Source organism: Cygnus atratus, chromosome 10 (assembly GCF_013377495.2).
Source record: "Cygnus atratus isolate AKBS03 ecotype Queensland, Australia chromosome 10, CAtr_DNAZoo_HiC_assembly, whole genome shotgun sequence".
Classification (NCBI taxonomy): Eukaryota; Metazoa; Chordata; class Aves; order Anseriformes; family Anatidae; genus Cygnus; species Cygnus atratus.
This window is the reverse complement of record NC_066371.1, coordinates 16,268,880-16,289,092: the sequence shown is the minus strand read 5'-3', so window position 1 is coordinate 16,289,092 and position 20,213 is coordinate 16,268,880. Positions and strand designations below refer to the sequence as shown.

Sequence of the window (20,213 nt, the reverse complement as noted above, 5' to 3'; positions counted from 1 at the left end):
GGGAGCGGGGCAGCGGGGACCCGCTGGTCCTCCCCCGGACCGCCACGGTCAGGCCGGCTGCTGTGCTGGAGCCCGCTCCTCCACCAGCGGTTCGGAGCCCCCCACCTGCTCGGTGCCAGCCGGAGGTGAGGGTGCACACTCATGTAGGTGGTCATGAGACAGGGAACACGATAAAGGATGGCGATTCCTAGGTCTTAGCTAGCACAACTGTATGTTAACGACCCAAAGATAAGGGAACAAAAGACTATGCGTAGATAATGGAACCAGCAAGAACTGGCTTGACTGCTGTGATATATGGAGTAATAATTCGTGTCAAGAAGATGGCTGATGTTAATAAAGAAGGGGGAGATGTGGGAGTGTGGCCATGGGGGTCGACAAGCCCCATGGTTGGTGATAACATCAGACTCTTAACGATGAGGCCATCAGGAATGTAAAGAGATTAGAGGGCACAAAGAAGGGTGATTCAGGAGACGCCTTGCCGTCTCGGGTTGCTTGTTCTCCTGCCGTTAAGGCATGGAAGTTGCTGGGGGTTTGCTGGTTGCCGGGCAAAGTTGTTTGACCAATGAAGAGTGAGTGGGAAAGGACTGCTGTGGGGCGAATGGTATAAGAAAGGAGCCTGTCCTCCGTATGGGATGCAACACGATATGATGAAGTTCTGTCATCAATAAAGTAGTAGCTGTTACTGATCCTAAAAGAACCCTGGTGTCTGTGTGGTCGTTTCCCCACAAATGGCACCCAAACAGGGACCTGAAGAAAACAAACAGGGACATGAACAACAGGAACAGGGACAGGCTAACAGAACAGGGACCAGGACAGGAACAGGGACATTGATCGCCTAATGAAGATGGGTTCGGCCAAACTCAGCAAACCGCTCTAAGAAGCTCGTATAGAAAGTCGGTGGAAATAGGCGCGCCGAAGCTGGAAGGAAGCTCAAGCTGAGAGAAGCGGACCCGCGCACACAACTGCCCCTCGCTGGCCGAAGGTAAGCAGTTGCGTGCTATGGGGAATCACACGTCCTTAGAAACAGACTGTCCTGGTAACCTTACAGCTTATTCCCTTTATTAACAATCGGACAGTTTATGATCCTGAAACATGGGACCAAACTGAGGTCTGTGGAACTCTGCTACTAAATCGACAAGGTTGCGACGGCATTGCTCGGCACCTGGCGAGCAGTCTCTGAGGTCTTGAAGAGCCGTGTGCGACCACAACCAGAAACGTGTGGTTTGCCGGATAGTGAGGGAGCTGCGGGCTCGTCCACCGATCCTTCTGCTACACCACCGGCCCCCTCGCCGCTACTGCCATCGCAGGCCTTTGCTGTTACGCCCCTGTTAAATTTCAAATTTCTTTTGACTTTTTTTACTGTTTGAAGTGGTAATGTTTCTTCACTTATCTGACTTAACACCGTGATTTTCACCTAATTGTTCTAAGGAGTCTGGTTGTCTGCATTTTACAAGGTCGCCTGCTAAGTTTTCTTATCACTGCAAGCATATCTCAATACCCCATTCCTTACCTTTAAACAATGTAACTCTGCAAAAACAACATTTTTATTCCCACAGCTTGTTAGTAGCTTCCTTCACAACTGTTTTCTCCTGTCCTGACAATAAACGATCATCCAAATTTTTCTAACAGTAATACCTCCTTGGGAGGTTGGAATTGCTCAAAAATCTGTTCTAGAACTTTGCCCAAATAAATTGGTGGCCCTGTAAACCCCTGAGGTAAAACTGTCCATCTGTATTGTTGCTTCCACCCCACCTCCATTTCAGGGTCTTCCCAGTCAGAGGTGAATATATCTTTGCTCTCAGGGCCTGAGAGCACTCCATTATTAACACCGTTATTCCAGTCTAACAATTTACTATTTGAATGCCCAATTTCATCATCAAATCCCTTCCCGACAAGTTAGTCCCTGCCTTGGGTACATACAATAATTGCCCAGTGATCATTTTATCCCCTAGTCTCATCTTGGTATCCCCCAAAGGTGGCACTGTTATCCCAGCCCCTCCTACCCCCATCACTTTTCAGGGTTTCATTAGTTAATTTAACCCCTGATACTTTACAGGCCAGTAATGACCTAATGGCAAGGTTCGGGGGGGGGGGCTGCAGTGGCAGCCCCCGCGAGAAAAATCCAGAAGCCTCCCCGTGGCAGATAAGGGGCAATTTAATCCGGCCCCAAAGGGGCCCACCGCTGCCCAGAGCCAAGCCATGAGCAGCACAGTCCGTGCCTCTGTGAGAGCACATCCATGAAAATAAACAAACAAACAGACAAAAACCTGCTGCTCAACAGCAGCTGGGAGAGCGAGGAGCGAGAAACCTCCCCGCAGACACCAAAGTCAGCACAGAAAGAGGGGGTGGAGGCGCTCCAAGCGCTGGAGCCGAAGCCCCCCTGCGGCCTGTGGAGAGGCCCCTGGTGGAGCAGGCAGCCCCCCCCGTCCCCCCCCCTTCCCGATACTTGGGAAACTGACCAAACACCACAGCAAATATAACAAAACTTCTAGACTGTTACTTAGACAATGCCTACGTCCTCTTTTCCTGCTCATTCAACTTTCCCAACTCATTCAAAAACAGCTCTGTCAAACATTACATACCACACCTTTAACACTTTCAATAACCCTTTTTAACGCTTCTTTTTATCTTTCTCCAGCCTGTACTTTCCCATTTTCCTTCTCTCCTCCTGTTCCTATTTGAAGTGGCCAGCCTGGCCACACTTCAAAGTCTGTCCCTGAACTTTCCTTGCCTGCCGTTCCTTCATCTCTCTTCCTCTCCTTTCCATCCTGGCCCTGACTCCTGAAAATTTTCTTCCTCTCTCCAACCCTCTGCCTCACTACCTGCTACACTGTCAATACCATTAGTTTCGCTCTCTGCTTTTCCTTCTCATCTCCCCTCCTGACATACACCTCCAGGGCCTCCTGCAGGAGGGCCCCCACCAGTGACTGTTCACTACATCCCCCCACCTTCTGGAGCTTTTTCTGTGTATCTTGCCAGGCTTTAATCACAAAATGAACTTTCAAGAGCCCTTGGGATACCGGGTCCTCAGGATTCATCCACGAGTACTTTCTCATTCTGACCCCAAATCTCTCATGATTTCTGTGTTGCGCATTATTATTATTCCAGCCAGGACTGGCAAGTGGGTATTTCTACCCTGCCGGTATTACCCCCGGTCCTGGAGGATGAGCTCTCTCCCATTTTTGTATAGCAGCTCTCCTCCTGATCATTCCCATTTCTTTCCCTGTAAACAACATACTTATAGACATAATTCCACCCCAAGACTATAAGTTAGGTCCTAGGAACTGGTCTAATAGTTCAGCTAGCCTGTTGGGGTCCTCAATTAAAGACTTCATCTCCTTCTTAAAACTCCTAACCTCTCTGCCGGTAAGGAGAGGGGGGAGTTCACCTAAGAGGATACACAGTTAGCATTAGTACTGTTAGTATCAGGGAAGGCAAAATTCTCAGTATCTCTTCTACCTTGTTCTAGTTCTTACCAGAGCCTAGAGTACGCTCTTCTCTAGGGACAGTGTTAACTGCAGTCCCTGTCTCCCTTCCTGGAGCAGCTGCTGCTGCCACCGGTGCAATATTAGGATTATAGGGAGCATAACTTGGCTCCTTCTCCGAAAAAAAAGGAATCTTACTGTTTACATATAACAATATGTATGTTGTACTTACCTGTATTGCCCAAAGAACTGGGTGACACATTCTCCCTCCGAGGCGCAGGGGAGATGGAAGCTGCGTTCACAGCCCGTCTCCGTGCAGGTGATGGTGGCCCCTCGCTCGCCACAAACGAAGCATTGCTGAAAAGAACACAGCAGCCCCATTAGCAGCAGGCTCGATGCCGCCACCACCGCTGGCCCCACACCCCTGGGCAGGGCAGGGCACAGGGTGCGGGCGCTGCTGGGTCACACTCTGCAGACCCGCCTGGCGGACGAGGCTCGTCTGCCAGAGCAGCAGTTTGTGCCGGGTCCCGCGGCACGCGGTGGAGAGGAAGGATTGCTTCCCTCGGCCTGCTGGCAACGCTCCCCGTGCCACAGGCAGGAGCGGAGATGTCCCTCGGACAGGGCTGCAGCCCTGGAGTGGCGGCGCCTGCACCGCACCTTTGGGCCAGCATTGCCACCCTCTGGGACAGCCGCAGGACACCTGGCGTTTGGCTCGCAGCTTGCTCCCTCCTCACGTCCTTCTCCTCCACGGTTTCTCGAGAGCAGGGTCAGACCAGAGCTCGTTTTCTCCCCCAGACACCAGCAAGAGACGTTAGAAAGCCACCTTCTGGAAAGGCCTCATGTTGTGTGTCCTGCACCCAAAGCAGCCCAGCAGACCCCATTGGCACGCGGCTCTCCCATGTCGGGGAGCCCCAGGAAGTGCCCCCAGAGCTGCAGGAACCCCCGTGGGGGAGCAGGCTGTGCTCAGATGATGGTTGGATGCAGGCAGGCAGGCTGGGGACTCAGGCAGCCCTCATGCGATGCAGGGCGACACACAGGGCACGGAGCCTGTCGCTGCTGCAACTCAAGGTGAACGGCTCCGCTCTCACAGCCCCAGTCGCCTCTCAAGGGTTCATAGGATCATGGAATAGCCTGAGTTGGAAGGGACCTATAAGGACCGTCAAGTCCAACTCCTGGCTCCACAGAGGTCTACCCAAAAATTCAGAGCGTGTGACTAAGTGCACAGTCCAAACGCTTCTTAAACTCCGACTGGCTTGGTGTCGTGACTACATGCTTGGGGAGCCTGTTCCAGTGCACGACAACCCTCTCGGTGAAGAACCTCTTCCTGATGTCCAGCCTGAACCTCCCCCTGCCACAGCTTGACACCGTTCCCTCGGGTCCTATCGCTGGTCGCTAAAGGGAAGAGATCGGCGCCTGCCCCTCCACTCCCCCTCGTGAGGAAGCTGTAGGCCGCGCTGAGGTCTCCCCTCAGCCTCCTGTCTTCCAGGCTGAACAGGTCAAGTGACCTCAGCCGCTGGTCATACGTCTTCGCCTCTAGGCCCTTCACCATCGTTGTCGTCCTTCTCTGGACGCTCTCCAGCAGTTTCACATCCTTTTTGTACTGTGGTGCCCAGAACTGCACACAGTACTCGAGGTGAGGCCGCACCAGCGCAGAGTAGAGTTGCAGCGCTGTGATCGCCCACGTGTGCCACTGGGACGGAGCATGTGCAGAGTGCATTCAGCAGCCTGCTGTTCACTATCCCGTGTGAAAAAGGAGAGAAAAGTAAGCTTAAGGAGTCAGGAGGTGAACTCGCACCATTCATTTCAAGCACAAGCAAAAAATTGATAACTACAAGAAAACAAGGTTGCAGATCGGCACGGGGGAAGACAGCTTCGAGAAGCCATTTACCTTCTCACTGTCTTCACTAACGGCCCTAGACACCAGCATTATGGAGCGCATCTCCGCAACAGGGGGCTCCTTCCAGTGTGAGCTGCTCTCCAATACAAGTGGGAGGCTGTACAGTCGTCCCCTCGCGTGAAACTACGTACTCAGGAACGCTGCTCTGCTACTTGCAGATAAAGTTACTTCAAAAGCTGGATGTGAGGACCCAATTTCATTTCCAAGGGAAATAAAAATAAAAATAATAACACCACCACTGCACTTCCTGATGTCCTGCTTGTACCTGGAACGTTCTCTGTAGCTACTACATCTCTTAACTGTGCTGGAGAAGATGCGGGGACAGAAAGGCTCGCAGACACAGCTCATCTAGGCTAACTCACAGCCTCCTTAAGGCTGTATGCCTCGCAGTAGCTTTCCTTGTGCAGAACAATCCCCGGTGCCCCACAAAGCAGCTTGCCTTAGCTGTGGGTGCCACGGAGCCCTCAAATACCAGCCTTGCGGTCTCACAAGCAGGATTGTGCTGGGTTGGCCGGTGCAAGAGCAAACGGACTGCCCAGCAGTATCATCATTTCCGAGGAAAGCATTAATCCGAGAACCCGAGAGGCCGTCTGCCCTGGAAGAGGAACTCCCGGAGTCCGACGGGACAAAGACAGGCAACGCCACGTCCTCCAGCACCACACGGCTGGAGAAAGGGCACCGCGACATGAGTTTCTGGCGGAGTCCTTCGTTCTGCAGGAAAGGCCCACCCAAGATCTCGCCTCGGCTCAGGGATTCACTCGGTTTCTGCCCCACCACGCCTCTCTCAGCACGGCCACTGCCACTGGAGGCAGTCGGTCTCAAGCGAGGCGAGGGGCGCTCACCCCGCTCCACAGAGGTCCTGCTTGTGCGAGGCGTGTACAGCCCGTACCTGCGACCTTGGACTTCTCCGGCTCAGTGCTCAGCCTGTAGTTCTTCCTTGAGAGAGCAGGCCCAGCACCTCGCGACGTCATTCTTCACAGGCACCGGTGCCAGAGCGCACGTAAGACAGGCAGACGCCCAGACCCAAACCTGCTGGGGAGGATGCTGCCGTTAAACTTCTCCCTTTCTTGCAGGCTCACGAGCCTGGCCTGAACAACCCGGATAAGCCGAAGCCAAGTCCTTGCACTAACGGCAAGGCCATACAAGAGCCCAAAGCCAGCTGCCAGCCCTGCTCTCACCTGTCCCGCCTCTTGCCAGCCCCGACCTCCTCTCCAGCGCTGCAGCGCTGTGATCACCCACGTGTGCCACTGGGAAAGAGCATGTCCAGAGTGCTCGTCCCCGCTGCCATGGGCTCCCCTGCAAAGCAAGCAGCCTGGGGGAAGATGGGAAGCGGGAAGAGGGGAGCGGGGAGAGGTTGGCTCAGAACTGTATTGGGCTTGGGGGCTGGGGATTAGGGCCGGCACTTGGGGCTAGCGCATGCCTGGTTCTGCAGCGTGTTCTGGGCTGGCTGTAGGGATTTGGGGCTGGACGTTGTAACCATGATCGGGTTGTCCTCTGCTCTGGTCCAGGGTGGCTGGAGCCGCTGCTGCTCTCGGGCACTATGGAGCTGTGGGGCATCCCCACTCCTGTCAGTCTGAGGGTGCTGGAGCTGCTGCTCTCGGGTACCAGGGAGCCAAGGAGGGCCCCAGTCCTGCCTGGCTGGCGGTGCTGGGGCTGGTGCTGCCCAACGGTGGGGAGCCTCAGGAGGACCCCGGTGCCGCCTGGCTGCTTGCGCTGTTGGTGCTGCATTCGGCAGCTAGGTAACAAATCGTCTTGTTGGTATTGCTTACATCACCCTCGGGGATTAGATGCCCACATCGGTGGTGAGCAGAACCTGTGCTTGAAACATCTTGGTATCTACCTTATTTCGTCGTGCCACTCCCCGTTATTCCAAATCGTCAACAGCAGCCTTGCGAAGCCCATGCATATGATAAGGCCCCGTGGTGCGTTATGATGCCCAAGTTCAACGTGGGTGGGGAGGGCAAGGAATCGTAACTGCGTGCAATTGCGATTGTGCAACAATCACACCTAAGCATGGTTTTCACTTGGATGTGGGAGATGCAAGCTTGTATCGTATTGATTCTGACCTGAAAGCCTCACGGGCCTGCGCTAATGAATGCGCAGTTAGAAAGAGAGGGGTGTTTTAATGGAGTGGAACTTTGGAATCTCACAGGGAATGTTCATACTACAATTCGTCAAAGACACTTTAATTTGACGGCTCCTAATTCTAGGTGCCATAGTCTACAGGGTGACGGTTGGCTAATAACTGGGACATGTGCAGCCCAAACGACATGTCTGGCTGTGTAGATCGTAACCCCTTTTGGACAATGTGATTAAGCCAAACGTGCTGACAGGAATTGCGTTGCTTTTCTAATCAACCTAATGGGGGGGAGGCAGGGGAGCAGGGGGACATGGCTTAGTCGCGCGAGTGAGGCTGAAGCCGACGCGCGCGCGTGATCTCTCAGCACAGATGGGATTGGCAGCAAGCTTTATTGTGATGGCGGCTGGGGACTGGAGCCAGGACGTGGGGCTGGAGCACGGCTGCTCCCGTGGCGTTGTTCAGGCCGGCTGTAGGGATTTGGGGCCCGATGTTGTAACCGGGAGCGGCTTCGCATCCGGACTGGCCCGGCGTGGCTGGAGCGGCTGCTGCGTTCAGGCACCGGGGAATCGCTGGAGGACCCCGATGCCGTTTCGCTGTCAGAGCTGCTGCTGCTGCTGCTCTGAGCACTGGGGGTTGTAGTACATCTGCTCCCACGCCGTCTTCGGGTCTGCCTCTGGGTATTTGGGGCCTGGTGTTGGAATGGGGAGCGGCTTCTCTGGGCCGTCCCCTGCTGGCTGGAGCATCGTCTCCGTTTAGGCCCCGGGGATCCCCTGGGGGACCCTGATGCCGCCCGCCTGGCAGATCTGGTGCTGCTGCTGCTCCCAGCACCAGTTTGTGGTGCACGGCTGCTCCTGAGGCGTCTTCGGGGCCGGCTCTGGGGATCTGGGGCTGGACGTTCCAGCGGTGAGCGGCTTCTCGTCCGGGGTCGCCCCCGCTGGCTGGCGGGGTGTCTGCCTTTGGGCACCGTGGAGCGACTGGAGGTTCCTGGTGCTGTTCCACTGGCAGAGCTGCTGCTGCTGTCGCTGCTGCTCTGAGCACTGGGGGTTGTAGCAGCTCTGCTCCGATGCCGTCTTCGGGTCTGCCTCTGGGTATTTGGGGCCTGGTGTTGCAATGGGGAGCGGCTTCTTCTCTGGGCCGTCCCCTGCTGGCTGGAGCATTGTCTCTGTTTAGACCCCGGGGATCCACTGGGGGACCCCGATGCCGCCCGCCTGGCAGATCTGGTGCTGCTGCTGCTCCCAGCACCACCAGTTTGTGGTGCACGGCTGCTCCTGCGGCGTCTTCGGGGCCGGCTCTGGGGATCTGGGGCTGGACGTTCCAGCGGTGAGCGGCTTCTAGTCCGGGGTCGCCCCCGCTGGCTGGCGGGGTGTGTGCCTTCGGGCACCAAGGAGTGACTGGAGGTTCCTGGTGCCCTCTGGCTGGCCAAGCTGGGGGTGCTGCTCCCAGCGCTGGGTTCTGCAGCACGGCTGCTCCTGCAGCGGCTTCTTCCAGGATCGTTACAGGTGTCTTGGGCCTGGCGTACAGGCTGGCAGATTGTCCTCTGTTCTGTCCCTGGCCGCCTCCTCTCAGTCACCTGGGAACTGTGGGATGGCCCCGGTGCTGCCTGGCTGCTGGCGCTGCTGAGGCTGCTGCTTTGAGGTGCTCGGGAGCCACGGGAGGGCCCCAGAGGCTCTGGACTGGAGGTGCTGGGGCCGGCGAGCCCCAGGTTGGCACTGGAGGCTGTAAGGGGAGACAGGAAGGTGAGTGGGATGGACTTCCAGACCCACGGCAGTAGAGGCTCTGATCCGTCCAGGGTCAGAGAGACTCTGGCAAGGCTGCCCCGAGCCCCTGCAGCCAGGCCTTGCCTGGCCACAGCCCAGCAGCATGAGGCCTTTGCCTCTTACCGGTGCCCACGCCAGCGCAGCTGTCGCACTCCCAGGTGCCTGCGCTGTTGGTCAAGTTGGAGCAGCGCCGGTGGGTGCCTTCGGCAGCGCAGGAGCGGCACAGGAGCAGCTGCCAGGGCCTGGGGAAGCAAAGAGTTGTGGCTGTGAGGACAAAGTGTCTGAGCCAGGGAGTGGCCGGCACACCCCTTGTGCTCTCTCCTGCCTCCTCCAGCCTGCAGTGCTGAGGCGGAGGACCTGTGCAGAGCCCCAGATGGCTGCTGAGGCAACTCACCCCTGTCCCTCCGCCTGCTCCCTGCCTTGTGGGTAAAGGCATTCCCTGGCAGTACAGCGCCGGCACCTCTCTTGCAGCGATGCAGAGGCGTTGTTGTTCTCCCAGGCTGGTCCTCTGCAAGAGAAGGGACAAAATTGTCCAGTCCCTGGCCATGCGCAGCGCTTGTGCCCTCGTGTCTAGAGAGCAGGGCAGAGGGACACCAACCTGACTGGGACTCGGATCCCTTGGATCCCCATGATGGACAGTTCTGAACGAAACTCCCCCCTGTTTCTGCAGACGGGGCACTTGATGCGGTGATTGTCTGTGTGTATGGCCAGTTCCTGCAGCAGAAACACATGCGGTGAGAGGTGAGCGGGCCCTGGTGCTGCTGAGCACCTGCCGTGCCCGCAGGGTGAGGGGAGGGCTCCTACCTGGATGCAGCCCCGGTGGAACCAGGCGTGACTGCAGGCTGGGCACACCATGGTGTGGTAGGACTTGCTGTCCCCCACAGGGTCCATGCAGATGGTGCAGGTGGTGTCCTGCTCTGGAGCTGCCTGCACTGCCTGCTGAGGGCGGTGCTCCCAGCAGAAGGACCTGGGGGGGAGAGGGAAGGGAAGGGCGAGGTGAGAAGTGCTGGGCCTGCCGCGGTTGTGGCGAGGAGGGCAGAGGAACGTGAAGGAGCCCCAGGCCCATCCAGGCTCTGGCGCTGCCTCTGGCTCTGCCAGGCTGCTGGGAAGCACCACCGTGGGGTCCTCTCTTGCTTGGCTGGTGCTGGCAGCCCTTACCTGTACCGCCCAAAGAACTGGGTGACACATTCTCCCTCCGAGGCGCAGGGGAGATGGAAGCTGCGTTCACAGCCCGTCTCCGTGCAGGTGATGGTGGCCCCTCGCTCGCCACAAACGAAGCATTGCTGAAAAGAACACAGCAGCCCCATTAGCAGCAGGCTCGATGCCGCCACCACCGCTGGCCCCACACCCCTGGGCAGGGCAGGGCACAGGGTGCGGGCGCTGCTGGGTCACACTCTGCAGACCCGCCTGGCGGACGAGGCTCGTCTGCCAGAGCAGCAGTTTGTCCCGGAGCAGGTTGGAAAGGCTGGGATTGCTTCCTTGGGGTCCAGGCTAAGCTTGCGGGAGCATCTCCTGGCACAAACCTCCCTGTTCCCATCAGGTCCTCACCTTCTGGGATGCCCGCTTGATTGTGTGCTGTATATCCTCCAGTAAAAATCCCAAAATTCCCTCCTGTAGGTTTCCAGGCCGATAAAGGCCATTCGCAAGAAACTATAGAAGAGAAAAGAGCAGGATCTCATTAGGGGTTGTAGAGGAAGGGACCGTCCCTGGTGGGATGCTGACAGGAGCCACGGGAACTCACCAGACAAAAAACGTGCGCACAGAGCCCATTCCTTTCGCGTCTGGGGCCGCAGATGTTCGGGTCAGCATCTGCCCGGCCACACAGCATGCATGCTGGAGGGGAGAGAGCAAACGGCACAGCCATTGAGCACCTTTGCGGGGCCAGGTGTCCCTGAGGGCCTGTCCCCGAGGGCCTGTTCTGTCCCTGCCATGCTGGCTGATGGGCAGGGCCAGAGGCTGTGGAGGGGAAGGGGGCACAGCAGGCACAAGGGTCCCAGCAGGCACCCACAGCCCGACCTGGGCCCCCCCTGCCAAGGAGCAGAGGGGCCCTGCCCCGGGGTGGTTGGGGAGCCCCTGCCTGCCCCTGCCTCCCCTCTCAGCCACAGGCACCCCCCCCAGCCCCTCCCCGCCCTCCTGTGGGATGGGATGCTTTTCTCTCACCTTGTTCCCTCGAGTCGGGAGCCTTCCGCTCCATTTCAGACATGGTGCACTTCGACAGCGAGCACTTGGAGAGTCGCTGCCCCAGCAGTGCCGGGGTTTCTCCTCCACACGCTCCTCTGCCGACCCTGAGGGAGAAGCAGGACGAGGGTGAGTCTGTAGCACGGGCCCGAGGTGTGGGACCCCTCCTCCCTCGGCAGCCCCGGCCAGCCCCCTCCTCCCTGCCCTCTCCCCAACTCACCAAATCGCACTGAGGCACGGCCCGAGCCCAGCAGCCTTTTATCTGCTCCTCGCCCCGCGAGGAGCGGGTCCCGCGGCACGCGGTGGAGAGGAAGGATTGCTTCCCTCGGCCTGCTGGCAACGCTCCCCGTGCCACAGGCAGGAGCGGAGATGTCCCTCGGACAGGGCTGCAGCCCTGGAGTGGCGGCGCCTGCACCGCACCTTTGGGCCAGCATTGCCACCCTCCGGGACAGCCGCAGGACACCTGGCGTTTGGCTCGCAGCTTGCTCCCTCCTCACGTCCTTCTCCTCCACGGTTTCTCGAGAGCAGGGTGAGACCAGAGCTCGTTTTCTCCCCCAGACATCAGCAAGAGACGTTACAAAGCCAGCGGTCTTAATAGTCTTTACTGCAGTTGACAGTCCGGTCTGAGCCCTGACTCCTTTCTCCAACTCTCACCATCAGGGTTAAAAGCCTCCTAATTAGAATCACAGAATCGTAGAATCATTAGGGGTGGAAAAGTCCCTCAAGATCATCTGGTCCAACTATCCCCCTACTACCAATGTCACCCACTAAAGCATGTCCCTAAGCACCACGTACAGCCTTTCCTTGAACACCCCCAGGTGACTCCACTACTTCCCTGGGCAACCCGTTCCAATTCCTGACTATTCTTTCTGAGAAGAAATTGTAGTGGGCCTACTTGGCAAGTTTTGGTAGCGGGGGCCCATAGGGGTGGCTTCTGTGCGAAGAATCCAGAAGCTGCCCCATTTTAGATAAGGGCCCTGCTGCTGTCCAGAGCCAAGCCAATAAGCGGTGTTGTTTGCGTCTCTGTGAGAGCATATTTAAGAAAGGGAAAAAGCTGCTGCGGAACAGCAGCTGGGAGAGAGAGAGGAGTGAGAAACAGCCTTGCAGACCCAAGGTCAGTGAAGGAGTGGGAGGAGGTGCTCCAGGCACCACAGCAGAAGTTCCCCTGCGGCCTGTGGCGAGGACCACGGTGAAGCAGGTTGTCCCCCTGCAGCCCATGGAGTAGCACGGTGGAGCAGGGTTCCACGCTGCAGCCCGTGGAAGAGGCCACGGTGGAGCAGGTGGACCTACACTGAAGCAGGCTGCAGCCTGTGGAGGATCCCCGCCAGAGCAGATTCCGGGCCGGAGCTGCAGCCCGTGGAGAGGAGCCCACGCAGGAGCAGGTGACCTGGCAGGAGCTGCTGCCCGTGGGGGACCCAGGTTGGAGCAGTGTGCTCCTGACGGATGGACCCCGTGGTACGGACCCGTATCTGGAGCAGTTCTTGAAGAGCTGCTGCCTGTGGGAAGCCCACGCAGGACCACTTTGGGAACAACCGCATCCCACGTTGGAGCAGGGGAAGAGAGTGACCGAGAAGGAACGGCAGAGACGAAGTGCTATAGACTGACCAGAACCGCCATTCCCCCATTCCCCTGCACCACTTGGTTAAAGAGGTAGAGGAGGGTGGATGGGGGCAAGGTGTTTTGGGTTTCTTTCTTTTGTTTCTCACTTCTCTAGCTTGTTAGTAATAGGCAATAATTCTTAATGTCTCCCTGCTCTGAGTCTGTTTTGCCTGTCACAATAATTGTTGAGTGATGTCCCCATTCTTATCTCAACCCTTGAGCCCTTTGCATCGTATTTTCTCCCCCTTTCCCATTCAGGAGGGGGAGTGAGAGAGAGGCTGCGGTGGAACTTGGCTGCCCACCCGAGAAAACCACCACTAATTTCCAGACTAAACCTCTGGCACAACTTGAGGCCATACTTTCTAGTCCTGTCACTAGTTGTCTGTGAGACGAGGCCGACCCCTAGCTCCCCACAACTTCCTTTAAGGTAGATGTGGAGAGCAGTAAAGTCTCCCCTGTGTTTTCCGTGTTAAGATCCCGCTTCTGGATCCAAAGCTGACAAAAGAGCAAACATCAGCTGGGGTGGGTGTGGTAAGTCCCCAAGCCACCATGACAACACAACCCTTCCCTTCACCCAACCCCCCTCTAACCCCTCATATTTATAGTACTTAAACTGGGGAGGGAGGGAGCTTTCCTCACAAATAAGGCTTTGCACCCTAAAAATGCAGGTCTGCACCTTACAGTGCAACTGGGGGCCCTAAAAATAAGGCGTTGTGCCCTGAAAATGACAGCCTGGGCCATAAAAGTTAGGGCGTAAGCAATAAGAAGCCAGCTTTGTGTCCAGAGAGCAGTCACGGGGGAGCATGGGGAGGCCTGGTCGTCAAGGTGAGGCTTTAGACCTGAACCCTGGGCCTTTGGAGTCTCTGGCTCACGGACTGGACCCTACAATGACGCTCTGGTCCCTCCAAATGGGTGTTTGGACCCTTAAAGGAGGCTTTGGGCCCTCAAATTGAGGCCTTGTCTCCTGGCGTGAGGATTTGGGACCTGAAGAAGCGGGGTATTTCCTCACAAAGAAGGCTTTGTACCCTAAAAGGCAGCTCTGCACCTTACAGTGCAACTAAGGGGCCCTAAAGATAAGGCATTGTGCCCTGAAAATGACAGCCTGGGCCATAAAAGTGAGGGTGTAAGTAATGAGAAGCCAGCTTTATCTCCAGAGAGCAGTCTCAGGGCCCTGAACCAAAGGGCTTGGTCCCTACAAAGGAGCCCCTGGGCCTGCAAACTGAGGGTTTAGACGATCAGAAGACGACTTGGGATGCCAAGAGGAGCCTGAAAAGAAGGCTTTGGAGCCTAAAAAGCGTAAGAAGGCCTGTTTTTGTGGTTTTGAATGAGATTTTACATTGCTTAGGAGGAAGGAATGTGATATTGAGATACGGTTGCAGTGATAAAAGCTTACCAGACAACCTTGTGAAATGCAGACTACAACCGTTCTCCTTAATGCAATTAGGCATAAATCACGGTGTCACATCAAGTCTGATAAGGTAAAAAATATTGCCACCTCACAGCGTAAAACTCAGGAGAAACTTGAAAAATAAGAGGCTGGTAATTGAAAGCCGTGCATTATCTGTGAAGCGTCGGATAGGTTGTGAACCTGGACTTCCCATTCAATGGGGAAACAGGGGAGGGTCCCGGTCGTCGAGAGAGAAACTATATAAATTGTGCTATGGAACTAATAGGCACGCTCCTGCTTGCAAGACGCCTGCCATTGCAATCGTGAATAAAAAAGCTACTTCACTGAGATCCTCGCCTGAGCCTATGTTATTGGCTGCAGAGCGTTTCTCACAAAGTGGGGGCTCGTCCGGGAGCCAGTCACCTTCTGGGGAGTCCCACTACCACCGCAGCAGGAAGGCATGCCCTGCTGATTTCAGCGGTCCTGTGCCTTGGCGACGGTGGTTCTGCAGAGAGCTGACAAAGGAAGCAAGACTGGTTAAGAAGGCAGGACTGGTGAAGAATTAGGGGGGAAAAAAAAAGGCACTCCGGTTTTGAGAATCGACCCGGTAGCTCTGTGCACAGGCCAAGGTAAGAAATACTAAGTATTGCCTTGGCAGTCGGGTGAGACTTGTGTGACGTGTGATTGAGATGTACTTTTGTATGAAGCGACTGCGGAGACCTGATCTGCGGTTCCGTAGCTCCGCTATCTAATGGGGGGGAGGCAGGGGAGCAGGGGGACATGGCTTAGTCGTGCGAGTGAACCTCTGGACTGGAGGTGCCAGGGCTGGCGAGCCCCAGATTGGCACTGGAAGCTGTAATGCAGGAATCGCTGGAGGTTCCTGGTGCTGTTTCACTGTCAGAGCTGCTGCTGCTGTCACTGCTGCTCTGAGCACTGGGGGTTGTAGCAGCTCTGCTCCGATGCCGTCTTCGGGTCTGCCTCTGGGTATTTGGGGCCTGGTGTTGGAATGGGGAGCGGCTTCTCTGGGCCGTCCCCTGCTGGCTGGAGCATTGTCTCCGTTTAGACCCCGGGGATCCACTGGGGGACCCCGATGCCGCCCGCCTGGCAGATCTGGTACTGCTGCTGCTCCCAGCACCACCAGTTTGTGGTGCACGGCTGCTCCTGAGGCGTCTTCGGGGCCGGCTCTGGGGATCTGGGGCTGGACGTTCCAGCGGTGAGCGGCTTCTCGTCCGGGGTCGCCCCCGCTGGCTGGCGGGGTGTGTGCCTTCGGGCACCAAGGAGTGACTGGAGGTTCCTGGTGCCCTCTGGCTGGCCAAGCTGGGGGTGCTGCTCCCAGCGCTGGGTTCTGCAGCACGGCTGCTCCTGCAGCGGCTTCTTCCAGGATCGTTACAGGTGTCTTGGGCCTGATGTACAGGCTGGCAGATTGTCCTCTGTTCTGTCCCTGGCCTTCTCCTCTCAGTCACCTGGGAACTGTGGGATGGCCCCGGTGCTGCCTGGCTGCTGGTGCTGCTGAGGCTGCTGCTTTCAGGTGCTGGGGAGCCACGGGAGGGCCCCAGAGGCTCTGGACTGGAGGTGCTGGGGCTGGCGAGCCCCAGGTTGGCACTGGAGGCTGTAAGGGGCTGGTTGCCCTTCAAGTGCTGCGTGACGACATTCAAGATAATCTGCTCCATGAGCTTCCCTGGCACTGAGGTCAAACTAACAGGCCTATAGTTCCCTGGGTCTACCCTCCGGCCCTTCTTGTAGATGGGCGTCACATTTGCTAGCCGCCAGTCGACTGGGACCTCTCCTGATAGCCAGGACTGTCAATAAATGATGGAAAGCGGCTTGGCCAGCTCCTCCGCCAGTTCGCTCAGTACCCTCGGGTGGATCCCATCTGGCCCCATCGACTTGCGTACATCCAAGTGCTGTAGCAGGTCACCAACCATTTCCTCGTGGATACTGAGGGCCACATCCTGCTCCCCATCCCCTTCCACCAGCTCAGGGTCCCGGGTATCCAGAGAACAACTGGTCTTGCCGCTAAAGACTGAGGCAAAGAAGGCATTGAGTACCTCAGCCTTTTCCTCATCTTTTGTAACTAAGTTTCCCCCCGCATCCAGTAACGGATGGAGATTCTCCTTAGTCCTCCTTTTTGTGTTGATGTATTTGTAAAAACTTTTGTTGTTATCTTTAACGGCAGTAGCCAGATTGAGCTGCAGATGAGCTTTGGCCTTTCTAATTTTGTCCCTGCACAGCCTCGCAACATCCTTATAGTCCTCCTGAGTGGCCCGCCCTCTTTTCCAAAGATTATAAACCCTCTTTTTTCTCCTAAGCTCGAGCCACAACTCTCTGTTCAGCCAGGCCGGTCTAGTTCTGCGCCGGCTCGTCTTTGGGCACGTGGGGACAGACCGCTCCTGAGCCATTAAGATTTCCTTCTTGAAGAGTGCCCAGCCTTCCTGGACTCCTCTGCCCTTCAGAACCACCTCCCAAGGGACTCTGCCAACCAGTGTCCTGAACAGCTCAAAGTCAGCCCTTCGGAAGTCCAAGACAGCGGTTTTACTGGTCCCCTTTCCGACTTCGCCAAGAATAGAGAACTGAACCATTTCGTGGTCACTCTGCCCAAGACAGCTCTCGACCACCACATCTCCCACCAGTCCGTCACTGTTTGTGAACAGAAGGTCTAGCGGGGCACCTCCCCTGGTAGGCTCTCTAACCAGCTGCATCAGGAAGCTATCTTCCACGCTCTCCAGAAACCTCTTAGACTGCTTTCTCTGGGCTGTGTTGTGCTTCCAGGATATGTCTGGGAAGTTGAAGTCCCCCACAAGAACAAGCGCTGACGATTTCGCGGCTTCTGCCAGCTGCCTGTAGAACTCCTCATCTATCTCCTCATCCTGGTTCGGCGGTCTATAACAGACCCCCACCAGGATGCTTGCCTTGTTGGCCTTCCCTCTGATCCTAACCCATAGAGACTCAACCTTATCATTCCCAGCCTCAAGTTCCTCAACATCAAAACACTCTCTAATATAGAGAGCCACACCACCACCCGTTCTGTGCTGCCTGTCCCTTCTGAAGAGCCTATAGCCAGGCATTGCAGCACTCCAGTCATGAGAGTGGTCCCACCACGTTTCCGTGATGGCAACCAAGTCATAGCCTTCCTGCTGCACGATGGCTTCCAGCTCCTCTTGTTTGTTACCCATGCTGCGTGCGTTAGTGTAGATGCACTTCAGTCGGGCCATTGCCTTCTCCCCCGACCTTGCCATTGTTCCCCCGGTACAGCTCCAACAAGACTTATTTCAGCCCCGTCCCCCTTCTTTCCTAGTTTAAAGCCCTCTCAACGAGCCCTGCCAGCTCCTGGGCTAGGATCCGTTTTCCCCTTAGAGACAGGGACCCGTCTGCGGTCACCAGGCCGGGTGCCGGGTAAAGCGCCCCATGGTCAAAAAACCCAAAATTTCTGTGTTGGCACCAGCCTCTGAGCCACATGTTAATCAGGTGGGCTTTCCGAGTCCTCTCGGTACCCCTCCCTGCCACTGCAGGGATGGACGAAAACACCACCTGTACTCCCGCTCCATCCACTGACCGTCCCAGTCCCCTAAAGTCCCGTTTGATAGCCTTCAGGCTTCTCTCTTCAATATCATCACTGCCAGCCTGGACTATCAAAAGAGGGTAGTAGTCAGAGGGGCGAACCAGGTTGGGAAGCTTTCTGGCAACATCCCTGACCCTGGCCCCAGGGAGGCAGCAGACTTCCTTACGGGTAGGTGTCAGGTCGACAAATAGGGCCCTCTGTTCCCCTGAGAAGGGAGTCACCTACAACGATCACCCTTCTGTCTTTCTTGGTGGAGGCTGTCTTGAGGCGTGGAGTCAGCTTTCTCGCCCTAGGCATCCTCATGGGTAGACTTTCTACCTCGTCCTCACCCACCGGCCTCTCAAGCTCCAGGGCCTCAAATCTGTTATGTAAGGGCACCTGGGAAGGAGGGGCCGGTGGGGGGTGCGTTGCCTGCGAGGTCGAGCAGGGACCTGTCTCCATTCCTCCTCAACTCCTAGGTCGCCTCCCTCTGCCCGACAGCAACAGGGCAGGGGGTCCACCCCCATTTGGGGTGTCTCGCCCCGGTACCTGTCCTTCAGGCCCTGCAGGGAGTCACTCCACCAGTCTATCTCCCGCTCACACTCCCTGATAGCCCTCAACCTATCCACCTGCTCTTTGAGTTCTGCCACCAGGCGGACCAGGTCATCCACCTGCTCGCACCTCACACACACGGAGCCTCTGCCTCCCTCAGATGGCAGCAACAGGCTCAGACACTCCCTGCACCCAGAGACCTGAACCGCCGCATCGTTGAGCAGGCGGTCAGTCTGGGTGGCCACAGACTTTCTAGAGAGAGCAGTCTGCCTGGTGTAGACCATTGCAGCCTAGTTAGCAGTCGACAGCCGTTAAAGGTGTTGTTCTTATGGGCGGGGGGAAACTCTGCCCTCTCCGCCCTCCCTGCGCGAACTGCCGCGCCCACCCTTCTGACGCGCCCCGCCCCGGTCGCCGCGCTCCTGGTCGCTCGCGCTCCCTAGGGGCTGCTTTTGAACGGCCGGGGAGGGGGCGCTGCTGGCTCCGCCTACGCCTCGTCAGCCTCCCTCGCGAGGGCTGCCGGGGCCTGGCGGCTCCTTCGAGCGGCCTCGATGTCGGAAAAAAAGCCCTGCCTGTCCCGATCCCCCGCTCCGCTGCAGAACGCGTCTGCCCCGGAGCCGATCGCCTCGGATGCTCCAGCCAGCAGGGGATGGCCCAGAGAAGAAGCCGCTCCCCATTACAATGTTGGGCCCCAAATACCCAGAGGCAGACCCGAAGACGGCATCGGAGCAGAGCTGCTACAACCCCCAGTGCTCAGAGCAGCAGCGACAGCAGCGGCAGCTCTGACAGTGAAAAAGCACCAGGAACCTCCAGCGATTCCTGCATTACAGCTTCCAGTGCCAACCTGGGGCTCACCAGCCCTGGCACCTCCAGTCCAGAGCCTCTGGGGCCCTCCCGTGGCTCCCCAGCACCTGAAAGCAGCAGCCTCAGCAGCGCCAGCAGCCAGGCAGCACCGGGGCCATCCCACAGTTCCCTGGTGCCTGAGAGCAGCAGCCCCACCAGGCAGCAGGGGACAGAGCAGAGGACAATTCGCCCACATTTACATCAGGCCCAAGACACCTGTAACAGTCCCAGAAGATGCCGCAGCAGCAGCCATGCTGCAGAACCCAGCGCTGGGAGAAGCACCCCCAGCTTGGCCACTCGGAGGGCACCAGGAACCTCCAGTTGCTCCTTGGTGCCCAAAGGCAGACACCCCGCTGACCAGCGGGGGCGACCCCAGAGAAGAAGCTGCTCACTCACCGCTGGAACGTCCAGCCCCAGATCCCCAGAGCTGGCCCCGAAGACGCCGCAGGAGCAGCCGTGCACCACAGGTGGCATCGGGGTCCCCCAGTGGATCCCCAGGGCCTAAACGGAGACGATGCTCCAGCCAGCAGGGGATGGCCCAGACAAGAAGCCGCTCCCCATTACAACATCAGGCCCCAAATACCCAGAGGCAGACCTGAAGACGGCGTGGGAGCAGACTTGGGCAGCCAAGTTCCACCGCAGCCTCTCTCTCACTCCCCCTCCTGAATGGGAAAGGGGGAGAAAATACGATGCAAAGGGCTCAAGGGTTGAGATAAGAATGGGGACATCACTCAACAATTATTGTGACAGGCAAAACAGACTCAGAGCAGGGAGACATTAAGAATTATTGCCTATTACTAACAAGCTAGAGAAGTGAGAAACAAAAGAAAGAAACCCAAAACACCTTGCCCCCATCCACCCTCCTCTACCTCTTTAACCAAGTGGTGCAGGGGAATGGGGGAATGGCGGTTCTGGTCAGTCTATAGCACTTCGTCTCTGCCGTTCCTTCTCGGTCACTCT

The 20,213-nt window shown here is 57.1% G+C and overlaps 1 protein-coding gene across 1 annotated transcript; it reads right to left on the bottom strand.

Annotated features, from left to right (window-relative positions):
• Positions 1–8,154: 8,154 nt before the first annotated feature.
• Positions 8,155–11,771, bottom strand: LOC126913428 (PHD finger protein 7-like). Its single transcript, XM_050712810.1, has 11 exons — positions 11,758–11,771; positions 11,320–11,444; positions 10,901–10,992; positions 10,708–10,809; positions 10,318–10,442; positions 9,964–10,126; positions 9,758–9,873; positions 9,554–9,667; positions 9,283–9,401; positions 8,973–9,118; positions 8,155–8,550 (listed from the first exon to the last, which is right to left on the bottom strand). The coding sequence occupies exons 1-11, from the start codon at positions 11,769–11,771 to the stop codon at positions 8,155–8,157; spliced, it is 1,512 nt and encodes a 503-aa protein (XP_050568767.1).
• Positions 11,772–20,213: the final 8,442 nt, after the last annotated feature.

Bases quoted from the DNA above. Each gene is read 5' to 3' on its own strand.
- LOC126913428 (XM_050712810.1), bottom strand. The intron at 10,993-11,319 runs GTGAGAGAAAAG...TCTCCCCTCCAG, and splicing joins TCCCGACTCGAGGGAACAAG to CATGCATGCTGTGTGGCCGG. The intron at 10,810-10,900 runs GTGAGTTCCCGT...TCTCTTCTATAG, and splicing joins GTGCGCACGTTTTTTGTCTG to TTTCTTGCGAATGGCCTTTA.